Here is a 13,603-nt window from a genome sequence, read left to right as displayed (position 1 = left end):
ATTCCGCAGATGAATGCATCTCTCCACTCTCCAGGCCCTAACTGCACGCAGTAAGTAACAGCAGTGAACACACACATCCAAGCTTGTACAGAGATGGACGGTAACCCTGGACGGCAACCCTCTAAGCTGGATTCTGACTTGGAAAGGTTAAGGAGGACCACCTGAGAAAGAGCTTCAGGAATCTTAACATCTCCAGGATGAAAGAAGACATTCCAGAGAACCTGTATGCTCTCAGTGTATGGTGCATGCATTATATATGTGTCCATGTTGTGTCCATGTTGTATTCAGGATGATAACAAACTGGTCATCATTATTACAAGTAATCCTAAAGGAAACTAATAAAGATGATGTCTGCTTAAAACATAAAACCTAAAGCTGGCCACTCTGTCTTTCTGTAAGTCTCCCTCTATGTTAGTCTAATTGTGTATAGTAGTTGGAATATCTGAATAAAGAGACCATGAAGAAAACTATTATTCTACAGGTTTGCCTGTGGGTTACCTCTTAACACTGTAGAGAGTTCTGTTTTAATACACGGACTAGGCCCCTCCATGGATCCTAAGCCACCTTTGTGGCTCCTGGGCACCGTACCACTGCCTTGTAGCCCTTCCTCTGCCACTGTGAGAAATGAACACAAGGCCAAGCAACTCCGTCTTGGATTCAAATGATCTGGCCATGTACTCATTACTCACGCCCTCTCTTAATACCCTGAGGTTGGAGAAATGGTGACTACGTACTTCTTCCCAAAACACAGCCGGGCTCCAGGATAAGAGCCAAAGACTTCTCCAGAGGAAGCCAATGGCATTTTTTTTTTTTTTTTTTTTTTTTTTTGTACCAGGAATTCAACTCAAGACCTCATGCTTGCTCAGCAGGCACTATACTCCTGAGCTACTTATCCAGCCCTCCAAAGACTTCTCTAACATACCAGCATCACCATCATTCCCATGCCATTGAGAAAGTCAGCCGTGATAGACTGTAAGACTTTGAATTCAGCCAATGAATTTAAAGCACAGATGCTTCTCCTGTTTTAGGGATAAGAGGGGTTATGCGCCTGCTGCCTAATGCTTGTGCCCTTCTGCAGACGAGAAAAAAAGCCTTGCTGAGATTTCTGGGTGACTGAGTGCTTTATTATCTGCACTGACAAATGGACCTTGGGGCTTATTTCCATCATCACTAGGAGTGAAAACCCCTGCCTTGAAGCCAGTGGACTATGCTCAGGAAAGTGCTAAGAAAATTCCTACAAAAAAACTAGAAATCGGAAAAAAAAAAAAAAAAAAAAAAACTAGAAATCAGAGCACTGTCCTGTTTACACTCGCCTGGGTCGCATCCATTAAATGAACCCTCATTGTTTTCAATCTCCGGGCTTTTATGTTATCCTCTTTTCACAGTTGAAGATACTGAAAAGTGAACAGCAATATATTTGTCATTATGTGTACTTCTGTCCTTATGCAAAGGGACTTAACAGAAGAGCAAGTTAATCTAGACAACATAAACAAACAAACAAACAATCTTGGAGTAGGCTGCCTTGTCTAATGACAGAGGTATAAGGAAAGACCTATGCATAAATAAGTATAGGTCAGGCTGGGAAATATGACCAAGAAAGTGTGGGCCTGGAGAGTTTGAACCCTCCAAGCTAGGTGGCCCAGGATACTCCATTTAGTGGCAGGAACTCTTCCCTTTTCCTTGGGCAGACAGTGGCCTCAGGATCTGAGGGCATTTGATACCAACCTTGGGTTCCCTTCACTTTAGGAGTAACAGGGGAAAAGAAGTGACACACACAGAACAGATGTGCTGCTGGTCCTCTCTGTCCTGCGATTGCGTCCAATGCCACGATGGAAAAGTGGATTTAACTGCTTTTACATAAAAGTCAGATAAGAACACACTCATTCGTGGTGTAAGTAGGACAAAGAGGACATAGACATGACCAGTAATATGCCCCCTGGAGGAACAGGGAAACGTCCACAGTATGGACCACAGTGACTTCCCCACGCCCCAAGCCACCCTCTGCAGTCCAGGCCAGCACCATCACACCCAGGCTTTGGCAAGTTTGCATCCACATCAATTATTCCAATGGAGCTGCTGGGTTTTCTGGTGCCTGCTCACAAATGGAAAAACAGAGGATGAAAGAAAGCCCAGCAGGAAGGAGCACCTGGGAAGCTTTGGGGATTTTCATTACAAGAGGGCAAGCAGAACAACAAAAAGAGAAACAAAACAGGGCTGTGGGGCGGGCGAAGGGGCCTGCAGAGGAGGAACTCGCTCCTGCAGGTTCTCACAAAGGAGAACAGAGCCAAGGATCACCCACTTAACCCAAGGACTAAAGGCTTCCCATAAGGATGTGTGTGCACACAACTGCTGTGTGAAACCATGTTTTAGCTCCATGTTACATACCGAACACATCATTGTCTTCTGCAAGTTCACCAAGGTTGCGCTTTGCTTCAGATTCTCTTCTGCTAGCTTCACCGTTCTAGGAAAAAATGGAGCAAAATCCCCTGTTCAGATAGAGCTCTAGCAATACATATTGTTATGCACTTTTTCCTCTTACACATTTTAAAAAATTAGATGATCATATTCTCACATCTGTCTTCAAGTAGGAAATGGAAGTTCAGTTCAAATACATTGTATGCAAGGGACTCTGAATTCCGGCTCTGCTACAGCCCTTAAACCTTCTCACAGTCTGGCTGAACATTTTCACACGTGGAAACTGAGAATGAGCTTGGATAAAATAGATTAGCTGAGCATCAACAGGTCAGTGTGCACCATGCCCACATGGTCACTGTTCTGGATTACAGGTAGCATCTTGGGCAGAAGTGACACCAGACAGCGTTGTTGAATTACAACTTTGGCAAAATGGAAGCCAGTCAGGACAGAAGACATTGCTCAACAGGGGTGCTCCAGTCCCCATGATTGGGGGAACAGCCTGCTGTCCGGGCTGTGCCATAGCTGTGAGCCCTGTGTGCCTCTGGGAATCTGTCCCCTCAGGGCAGCTGTTTTTTTTTTTTTTTTTTTTGCCTCTCCTTGGGGGCTTCCATCTGCTGATACCTGGAACCCAGATGGCACATGAGTCTGAGTTTTATTTTTGGGTTTAAAATTTCTAATACATAGTTTACTCAGGAGTATACAGTGTAGAAATAGTTCCATTTCCTTACATTTGTGGAATTGATTTTACTTGATTATTGTATCATGCCATACTTGCACACGACACTAAATTCAGAACGGCCTGGCAGGGGTGCAGCAACCACGCCCTGTCTCCCCTTGAGCTTCCAGGCTGAACACTTGCCCTTCTGGAACATCAGCCTTTCCAGCTCCTTCTGGGTTCCTTGCACCTAGTTTATGCACCTCCAGAAATGGCACCTTTGCTCTCCTTTCTGTTTCTTTCCACAAACAGCCTCATGCTGTGGATGTGGCTCTGCTTCCTGCCTTTGCCACGGAAGAAGCAATCCTGAGGGTGGCTTCACAGCAGTCACAGCCGTCTCCTTGGCCCTCCTCTGCCTGGGTTCCAATGTTCTGGTCACCGAGCCAACCCGGCCAGGCTCCCCTGATGACTATTCAGCTTGTCTGCATACAGTTTTTCAATGATAACCGGTGCTGCATTGATTCCTCTTAACTCCTCACAATGCCCAGGGATAGGCAACCTCCTGCAGCTGAGGAAGTCAAGGTGGCACCTTTTCCAGATGCAGCTGAGCACCTGCAGGGTGCTGTGTGGCCATCTCTAGCTGCAGAGGGGCCATTTCTCTATAGCATGGTTTCCTCAGCTTCTTCAGCTGGACTCTGCAATTATTTTATTCCACTATTTCCCAATGTCTCATTTCTTAAACATCTCTAGCCCAGGACTACAAAATGTCCTCAGCTTTATTACACGCTTTTTTTTTTTTTGTCTTTTTCTTTTTTATCGGTACCAGGGATCGAACTCACGACTGCCTGCTTGCAAGGCAGGCGCTTATGCCGCTGAGCTAAATCCCCAGCCCCTACACCCTTTCTTTCAGAGAAGGAGCAGTCAAAGGCACTGAGACATTAACCTCTGCAGTCAGCCCAAAGTGCACACTTCGCTCTGGGCTTCAGTGGCTGTGGACTTTGGGCATGTCATTTGGCCTCTCTCTACCTGTTTACAGAATGAAGGACATGCTAACATTGCTTGGCATGGTTGTAGTAAAGATAAATAGCTAATATTTTCAAGGCATTTAGAAAATATCACGCAGAAGAAATTCTGATGGGAAGTCTGAAAGGACAGCTGGGTCCTGCTAGCTGGGTGCTCCTCATATCTGTGCTCTGAGGTTCTCCCCTGGAAGATGTGTTCTGTCAGAGAGGCTCCCCCGCCTCCAGGGCCCTCTTCCTGGACTCCAGCCCATCTTGGTGAGCTGCTGTCTGTGGAGGTGGAGCAGAGCACAAGGCCTTTAAATCCAAGAACAGTCACCAAGGCTCTGGGGAGTAGCTGTCATGGTGTCACCTTGTGGGCCCCCTGTCGAGGCTGCGCTCTCTGTCCCAGAGAGGACAAGCTGTTGCCAGGGAAGCAAAAGCAGAGGCTTGGGTTGGTATTCTGGGGCTGGGTTGGACTGTCTGTTGAGAGTGGCAGTAAATCACAAGACGCCAGTACACTTCCTGTCTCTGGGACTCCCCCACCCCATCCCATCCCACATCCAGGGCTTTCTATAGTTTAAGTCACGTGTGACACTTCAGTGCAAACTGCCTTGACTAATTCAGGAAGCAAAAGTATGATTCAGACCTGTAGCACTCGGTGAGTGTACCCCAGTGCTGTGTGTACCAGGAGAGGAAAACACAGACACAGCACTTGGGATGTGCCATCCCATGCCACAGGGCAGTTCCTTCATGCAGGGGCAGGCCTTGGGCCTGTGACAGCTACTAGGGAGGTGGATGAGACCTCTCAGTCAAGGGTTCTGTGGCTCTCCAGCACTGTGAGCAATGTGACAATGCACTCGATAGTTTCAGAGGTACAATATGTGTGAACCATCCCGCATCAACAGTCTCATAAAAGCTAACTTTCTATGTGTTTGTGTAACCCACAGTTCTACCTCAAGGCAGATAATGTTAGCATACTATTGCTTGTTTAGGTGCTGAGGAATACAAATCAGGCACAGAATCATAGATATGTATCATGTTGTCTACTGTATTGAACAAGGAATCTTTCTCTTATTAGACCCAATTCACTTATTTCCACAGCCACTGGTATCTAGCTAGTTTTCATGGTTTATGTCAGTGGCCCCCAGGCTCATGCATTTGTATTGTGCATTTGTGATTGGTTTGCTGTCTAGCGCTTAGGTTGATGGTGTCAGTGCTACATCTACCTACAGGTGGAGCCAGCATACAATGTAATGGCAGGAAGAAGGCATGTCTTGCACTCTTGCTGGTGGACTACGGCCCCACCATGCCACCCAGCCTTGGAGCCAACTGAGTGTGGACTGAAACCTCCCAAAACTGTAAGAAATAAACCTTTCCTTTCCCAATTTTGGGCATCAGGTATTTTGTCTCAGCGATGAGTAAAAAGTAAGTAAGACAGAATTTGGTACCAAAAGTAGGGTCGTTGCTGTGACTGTATCTGACCATGTTTTTTGAGAGGCTTTAGAAATGGCTTGTGGGCAGAGTTTGGAAAGGTTCAGACATGTCGCCTGGATGCACAGAACTGGAGCAGCTTGGGCTGTTCTGTAGAGGAGATTCTGTTCAGAGCTCAGAAGACCAGAAGGCTGATAAAAAGCCTAATAGTAAAGACCAGGCTTGGGAGGTTTCTAATGGGAAAAGGGATTGCATTGGTTGTTGGAATCCCCATGATGTGTGTTATGGCTTGGCAGAAAGTTTGTCTGCATTTTGCTCATGTCCAGAGACTTTGCCTTAGATTGAGACTAAAGGCAATGGACTGATTAATCTGGCAAAGGAAATTTCAAGCCAGTCAAATGTTGAGGCTGTGGCATGCTATTGTTGGGGGCTTTTAGCCAAATTAAGAGCAAAGAACCCAGGAGGATAATTTACAGCGCTGTGAGTTTGGCCAGAAGGAAAGCTCCAGTAAAGCTGTGGATTATAAAGATAGAACTGAGACTTTGATTGCTCAGAAGAAATAGAGAGATAAAAAAAGATGGCCACGTGGCATCCCAGGAAGCAGTGGGTCACCACCCTTTGTAGCCTCAAAACTACAAAAGCAAAAAAATTTGCTCAGAGGAAAAAGTTGCAGGGCACCATGCTCCAGAACGGTGACAGAGGCCACACGAGGTTCTAGAATGGCAGCAGCCACATAAAGTTCCAAAATGGTGGCAACGTAGAGAAGCTTTTCCTCACAATCAGGTAAGCAGAGCCCAGTGATCCAGGCACTAGACCCCTACAGCCAAAAAAAAAAAAAAAACAAAAAAAACAAAAACAAAAAAAACCCTGGCTACTGCTCCAGCTGATAGCAAAGCTTGGTGGCATCCACATGGTGCTGATTTTAGGTACCCCGAAATGCACAAATTCTGAGGGTAAGATGGCTTCCACCTTGATTGCAAAGGGCCTGGGAGGCCAAGCAGTATGCTCCTAAGAGGGCAATTTATAAAGATGTAAGGGTAAAGCCAAAGGTGCAGTGGAGACCCCCAAAATTTAAAAAAGCCAAAAATGAAGGTCATCTAAGAAAAGCTGCAAAAAGTGAGCAGAGAGGGTTTATAAAAAAAGCTGCAGGAGCTAAAATCCCTAAAAGTGCCATAGAGATGAATCACCCAAGCCTTTTAGGGCTTGCAACCAGATTACTTCAAATGCTGAGCATAAAATTCTAAGACTTAATGTTCACCCTGCTGGATATCGACTTGCTTTGTTTCCAATGCTTAATATTCCCCTGTTTGTAACTTTTGGAATGGTAACGTTTATCTTGTGCCTTTGCATTTCAGAAATGTTTAACCTTGTTTTATTTGTACAGGGGGTTACAGTTAAGAGTTTGTCATAGATCTTAGAGGAGAATTGAGACTTAAGACTTCTCAACAATGCTAAAACTGTTAAGACTTTGGCAACTCTTGGAGAGGGACTAAACGTTTTTTATATAAAGGATGTACATGAGTCCTGGGGGTCAGGGGTGGTTTATGTCATGGTTTATGTTGGTGGCCCCAAGCCTCATGCATTTGCGTTGTACATCTGTGACTGGTTCATTGTCTAGTGCTTAGATTGATGGTGTCAGTGCTATACCCACCTAAAGGTGGAGCCAGTACACAATGTAATGGCAAAAAAAGGCATGTCTCGCTCTTTGCTGCTTTCCACCTTGCTGTTTGCAGCTCCCATGAACTGCGGCCCTGCCATGCCACCCTGCCTTGGAGCCAACTAAATATAAACTAAAACCTCCAAAAACCATACAAAATAAACCTTTGCTTTCCCAACTCTGGGCATCAGGTATTTTGTCTCATTGACAAATAAAAAGTAATTAAGACACTAGGCAACTTTTCCAATATTCTCCCTGCCTCTAGCTTGAGCAGACTGTGCATCAAGACTATGCTTCCTAAATTCCTTAAAATTTTGCAGTTATCCATAACAAGCTTCATTCCTGTATGCGTTGAATTGTGTCCTTAAGAGACATGTCTGCATTCTAACCTCTCTGCTATCTGGGAATATGACCTAATTTGGAAGCAGAGACTTTGCAGATGGAACCCAGTTAACAGGGGGTCGTACTAGATTAGAGTAGGCTGTGACTGATGCCCTTAGGCAAAGAGGAACTTTGGACAGGGATACACACAAGTGTACCATGATATGCAGAGAAATGGGAATGATGTAGCTGCAAGCCAGGACACACAGGATTGCTGGAGCCACCAGAAGCTGGAGAGGCCAGGTACAGTCTCCCTCCGGCCCTGCAGAGGGAGCCAGCCCTTTGAGAGGACGTACTACTGTTCTTCAAGTCACTGGTGTTTGGTGATTCACTGCAGAAGCCTCTGGAAACTTCCCCTTCCCCTAGACAGCAGCTCAGACAGCTGTGAACATTACTGAGTACCGTGAAAAATTACGGAGGAAAAACGGTTATATTTGGTACTAGGGAATTTCTAGTCTTTTAGTCTATAATAAAGCAGCAATCAGTATCATTTACTGTGGGAGTAAAACATAAAAAAGAAACTTCCCCAGGCTCTTACCTCTAAACATCAAATAGCAGCTTCCTGTGGGTAAACATGGGTCCCACACCAGGCCTGGGTAGTGTGGGGAAGCTAAGAGCCCTGAGCCCTTTGGCAGCCTTTCAAAGGTGCAACACACTTATATCTTCAATAGAAGCCAGAAGAGGAGCACAGGGAATAATTCAGCCAAAACTACAGGGGCTGAGGACAAGCGAGCACACCGTGGAGAAGGGGCCCTGGTCTGCTTTTGAGGACAGCCTGCTCAGCGTCTACACCTTTGTGCTGAGTGCCTAAGCATCCCCTAGAGACAGACCCACCCACCACGCCTGTCATTTGAAGGGACCTTCTGCTTACTATGCTTTTTACACAAACACACACTGGTACAATGCCACACTCACACACAAATGTGCCAAAGCACAGTCACACACAAAGTGTAGGAGAAAATTTGCTTATCATTACTCTTGCATTTTTAGATGACCGATGGTCTGGAGGTGGCAATTTTGGAGGAATGGCCGATGGGGATGAGTTTTTATAAAGAATTCTGCAAGTTAACAAAAAAAATTCTGAAAGTTAACAAAAGTCTCTGGGAGAGGAAATCACTTTGCAGTCAATTGTGAAAAATGTTACAAAGCTAATCACCAAAGTTCTGAATCATACTAGAAAATGCTTATCAGGAGAGGAAAGATGTTGAAATGTATTGCAAAGAGTCAATGCACCTGCAAAGCTGGTTGTGTATGAGGCTCTTCGAGTGGCTGCTATCATGAGCAGGTTGCCTTACAAGCATTAAGTCAAAAACATTAACTTAAAGATCCTGAAAACTAGAGAGAATTACAGATGAAAGCTTTAATTTACCTGTAACCAGATTACTAGACCAAGTTTAGACTGTCCCCGTGGCCTAGGCCTGGTGTGGCTAACCTGGGGCATTTGTGCTGCAGCAGCATGCAGATCCTCGCTGTCCGCACACGAACCAAGCTGTCTCGGCAGCCAAACATCACTCAAGTCTGACTGCAGTGTCAGCCTTTGGTGATAATACATAGGTTTCAGGGGTAGTCTGGGTGTTTGTTCTCTAAAGATTCAGTATCACTGGTATTAGGAAGTATCGCTTTGCATAAACAATTGTGGATGTTTAAGCAGCATGTGAAGAAGGAAGTAAAGGCTATGCAATAGAAATTCGCAGATTTTCCTCCTTCCTCTGCAGATCCACGATGAAGCAGGGAGCTTCTCTCTCAGCTATGTAGAAGGATTACTGCATCGGCTCGCTCTTGTTCTTTGTCTGGGAGGATCTGATAGGCAGCCCCTGACCCAGCACTAGGAATCTGCCCTCTGCTAAATGGTGACATGGCCTTGGCTGGTGAGCAGCTCTGGGATGAGGTGGCTTCAGTCATCTGGCTCACCCTGATCTCATTCCCTGCTCCTGGGCCTCCTTTGACGTTGAGAGCTGGGGATCTGAAGTACACTCAGCCATGGGGCTTCAGAGGTGGTACTTCTAGGACTCCCCGACCAGCCCCTCCAAGGAAGGTGGCTCCGGGGCCCAGAGTAAGTCAGTGGCTCAAGGCCATGGATGAAGCCACCAGGATGGTGACTTGGAAAAGAGGTCCCAGAGGAGGCACATTCTGTCCTTCCCAACCCCAAGTTTCACAAGTGAGAGAGTTCAAGGCCTGAGACTACTTAACTGTGAAGAGATTTAACCAAATGCAGCTATCTCTAGGGTCCTAAGCTCAAAGGGTCTCTAAGCTGCTGCAGCACCAGGCCAGTGGCAGCACTGGGAAGGCAGCTGATTGGGGGGCAGAGGTGGGGCAGTGTGGTCCTGGTTCACGTTCGTGCGGAATGGTTTAGGGTGCAATATGCGGATGGGTAATCAGGAAGCTGAATGAGCCAGTTCCTCGTGCCAAGCACACACCATGCACGAGGGGAGCTGAGGACTCTCAAGACAAACTCTCCCCGTCTCTCTCTGTCCCTCTTCCTCTTTTGCTTTCTTTAAAGGAGCAAAGCATTCCTTTCACACTCAGAATACATTCAGGCCAAGTGATGGTCATCATGCACATATCCAGTCTAATTCTGAGCCTGTGCTCCTCAGGCAGCTCGGCATATAAAACACTATCAAAACACCGACAGGTTACAGGGCCAACGCCAAGGCTACGAGGACAATAATCACCAAAACCACAGGGCTTGACTCGGTTCACGGGCACTGCCTCTTCCGTGCAGGGGCAGAGTGGAATGAGCTAGAATGCAGCAGCACAGGCCACAGACTGTCTAGAAGAGGCTGCTCAACTTTGGCACTGCTGATATTCTCGGTAGGGTGATGCTGTTGTGGACCAGAGCCTTTCCTGGGGGTAGGGAGAGGATCATCAGCCCCCTTAGCTTCCAACTACCAAATGCTAGTGGCCCTTATGGCTATGACAACCAGAAATGCCCCCCAATATTGGCAAGTGTCTCTTAGTGGAACAGTCGCACAGGCTAAGATCTGCTGGTCCACAAAGAGGAGAGAGAGAGAGAGAGAGAGAGAGAGAGAGAGAGAGAGAGAGAGAGAGATCATATAAAGAACTACAACAAGAGACAGAAATCCGATTTTAAAAGATGGATCAAGGATTTAAAAAGACATTTTCTCAAAAAGAGATACAAATGGCTGACAAGCACAGGAAAAGATGTTTAGCATCATTATTTATTAAGCAAATATAAATAAAAACTACAGTGCCACAGTCTACACACACATTAGGATGGCTACAACCAAAAAGATGGACAGAGAGCAGCAGCTGCTAGAGGGAATGGGGTGAACCCTGAACCTTGAGGCGCTGCAGGAAAGGAGAACTGTGGAGTAGCTGTGGATACAAGTCTGGCAGTCCCTCCAAATTTAAACATGGAGCCACCAAATTCTACTCCTGCAATAATTCTATTCCTAGGTCTATATCCAGGAGAAAGGAAAACATGTTCACACGAATATCTGTATATGGTAGCATTATTCATTATAACCAAAAGGTGAAAATAATTCAAATGACCACCAGCTAGTAGTTAACTAAAATACAGGATATTTCTACAATAGCATATTATTCATCAATCCAAAGAATTAAGGTACAGACTTTGGATGGATCTTGAAAATATTCTGCTCCATGAAAGAAGCTCAACATAAAGGCAGCACAGAGGACACTATTCTTATGAAACGCTGCCAACGGTGACACTTAGAGCAGAAAGAAACTGTGGCGCTGAGGCCAAGGTGGGGAAGGGGATAGCTGCAGGGTGCAGGTGTCCTCGGCAGGACAGCTGAATGGGACTGGTGATGGCGGCGTGTATCTATCAATACATTAAACACACTGCATAATACACTTTATATTTTTGTGGTATTGGGGACTGTGACCTTTGCACTGAACTATGTCACCAGTCCTATTTTACTTTATTTCATATTTTGACCCACTGTTTTTGCGTAAGTCTGTTTTTCTTTTGGTACTGGAAATCGAATTCAGGACCTCGTGCTTGCAGGGCTGGTGCTGTGCCACTGAGCTAAATCCCCAGCCCTTATTTTATTTATTTATCTATTTATTTTGGAAAGGGTCTTGTTAAATTGTCTGGGCTGCCTTGAAATTGCAGCCATCCTGACTCAGTCTTCCATGGTTCTGGGAATACAGACATGTGGTATTATGCCTGCATTTGCACATTTTAAATGGCACCTGAATCATATCTCAGTAAAGCTGCTTAAAAAAAAAAAAAAAAAACAGCTAGGTGTCTAGTTCAATGATAGAGCACTTGCCTAGCACAAAGTTGTGGGATTGGGAGGAGTTTGGCCACAGTTCCTAAAGCCTTTTTCCTCAGATTAGCAAGTGGCCCTTCTAACTCCTTAGATCTAAAGTAGAGGCTTGGGGAGATCGCTTTGTAGTGCTGTTCAGATTGTGTCGTTCTTTAAATAATGAATGCAAAGAAATGTGCTCAGGATTTGTTTAAACAGTGACTTTCAGAATCACGCCAAAATAAATGTTTGCAGGTATCTCCAAGTGCTTGTCAAGATCTGTTATGCAACTAGCCACGTGGATGAGAAGCAGTCACTCGAGGAGCCAGGGGCTGATTCTGCTCAGCACAGCTCTGTGCCTTTAAGGGTTGAATAGTTGAGTGAATTTCAAGTCTGATTAAAATGCACTTAAGGCTAATCCATGGAAGAGCTTTCATGCAATTCAAAAAATATTCTGCATTATGGAAACAGAATAAAGCAAAAGAAACCTTGAATCTCATTTTGAAGGTGGATATATTTCCTCTATGGAATGCAAAACTGTCCTACTTAGTTTCTCTAAAATATTAATCAGTGTGTCCATGTGATTATTTAATTGCTTCCTATAGTGTAGACACCGAAGGCAACAGGGAAAGCATGTGATGAAAGGCTTATCTTTGCTTGAAAGAGGAACATTAATGTATCAGACACACACATGTATTTCTCTGTCCTGGCCTTAACCTCCTCCGCGTCCTCTCCCACGGTAAGGCTGCACGGTGGAGCTGCTACCTCAGGACCCTAGGAATACAAACTGCACGTGTTCATACGGGCAAAGCTGTCAAGGCAGCTGGCCACCAGCTAGCAAGGTCAATTTGGACATTATCATTGATTATTTCCTGTTACTAATCTGCCCATTTTCCTCAGCCAGGTCTTTGGAAAGGTAGAAATAAATTCTTAAACCAGAAACAGGCTTTGACATGGACAATAATGTAACAAGACTAACAACTGGAAAAAGAGGGAGAAATAAGTACAGGCTCTAATTGCGACTGCATACTGTGGCTCCTCGCCCTGAAGACCCAAACTCGGACTGCAAAATTTATGTCTGCAGAGCTTTCTCCAAAGCCAGATCTACTCTTCCTGTGACCACACAGATGAAACAGAGCATCGAACCAACTTGCTCTCCTTCTCTGACGGGAGAAAGGCATCAGGCTGGCACTTGTCAGTATGCATTCAGTACAGAAGTGAGTCATTCAGCTGTATCACGCAGTGCGTGCATATCGAGAGTTTCACACACACGGCATGGAGAGATGCCAGGCCTCAAACTCCAGGAAGGCCAATTCCTCTCCACTGACAGTCTGAGCGTGTTATTCTCTGCAAAACCACACTTAGGGCAAATTTTGTTCAGGCCACACAACTTCTCCTTTCGTATCTGGTAACAAAAATCTAGTCAGAATGTAGCAGTAGGACACAGATGGTAGAAATAGTTTGAAAAATTTCTTTATATACAACTGGTTCTAAAAAATCAGGTGGCAACTGAACTATGCAGAAAAAATTCGTATCGAATGGCTTTCCCTAAGTTATTAGTTAAATAATACTTTTATTTTAAGCATTAAGAAAACCACATGCCATCTTCCAGTCTGTAGTTTAACATTATTCCACGCTCATCAACAAAGCATAAAATATTAGTTTTATTTTAAATATTAAGGGCTTGGCAAGATAAGACATGAGCTGTACTATTCATGAACAAAGTGATTATTTACATTCCAACAGTGATCTAAAAAGAAAACATGTTTTAAGAGTAGTTCACCGAAAGGAATATACTTCTGCAGTAATTTCCAAACATCACGTCTTA

At 45.0% G+C, this 13,603-nt stretch overlaps 1 protein-coding gene across 4 annotated transcripts in view; it reads right to left on the bottom strand.

Moving 5' to 3' along the window:
• Mbp (myelin basic protein) overlaps positions 1-13,603 on the bottom strand; it is a 119,329-nt gene that overhangs the window by 71,181 nt on the left and 34,545 nt on the right. For all 4 annotated transcript variants that reach the window (XM_063231414.1, XM_063231413.1, XM_063231416.1 and 1 more), the window contains one exon: positions 2,386-2,461. In XM_063231414.1, coding sequence (XP_063087484.1) covers positions 2,386-2,461 — 76 coding nt within the window. The remainder of the gene's footprint in view (positions 1-2,385; positions 2,462-13,603) is intronic.

The sequence above is a fragment of the Cavia porcellus genome, unplaced genomic scaffold, assembly GCF_034190915.1.
Source record: "Cavia porcellus strain 051 isolate PalLab524CR breed Dunkin Hartley unplaced genomic scaffold, mCavPor4.1 scaffold_20, whole genome shotgun sequence".
NCBI lineage: Eukaryota > Metazoa > Chordata > Mammalia > Rodentia > Caviidae > Cavia > Cavia porcellus.
Note: the sequence above shows the minus strand (reverse complement) of the source record. Positions and strands in the feature narration are given on the sequence as shown.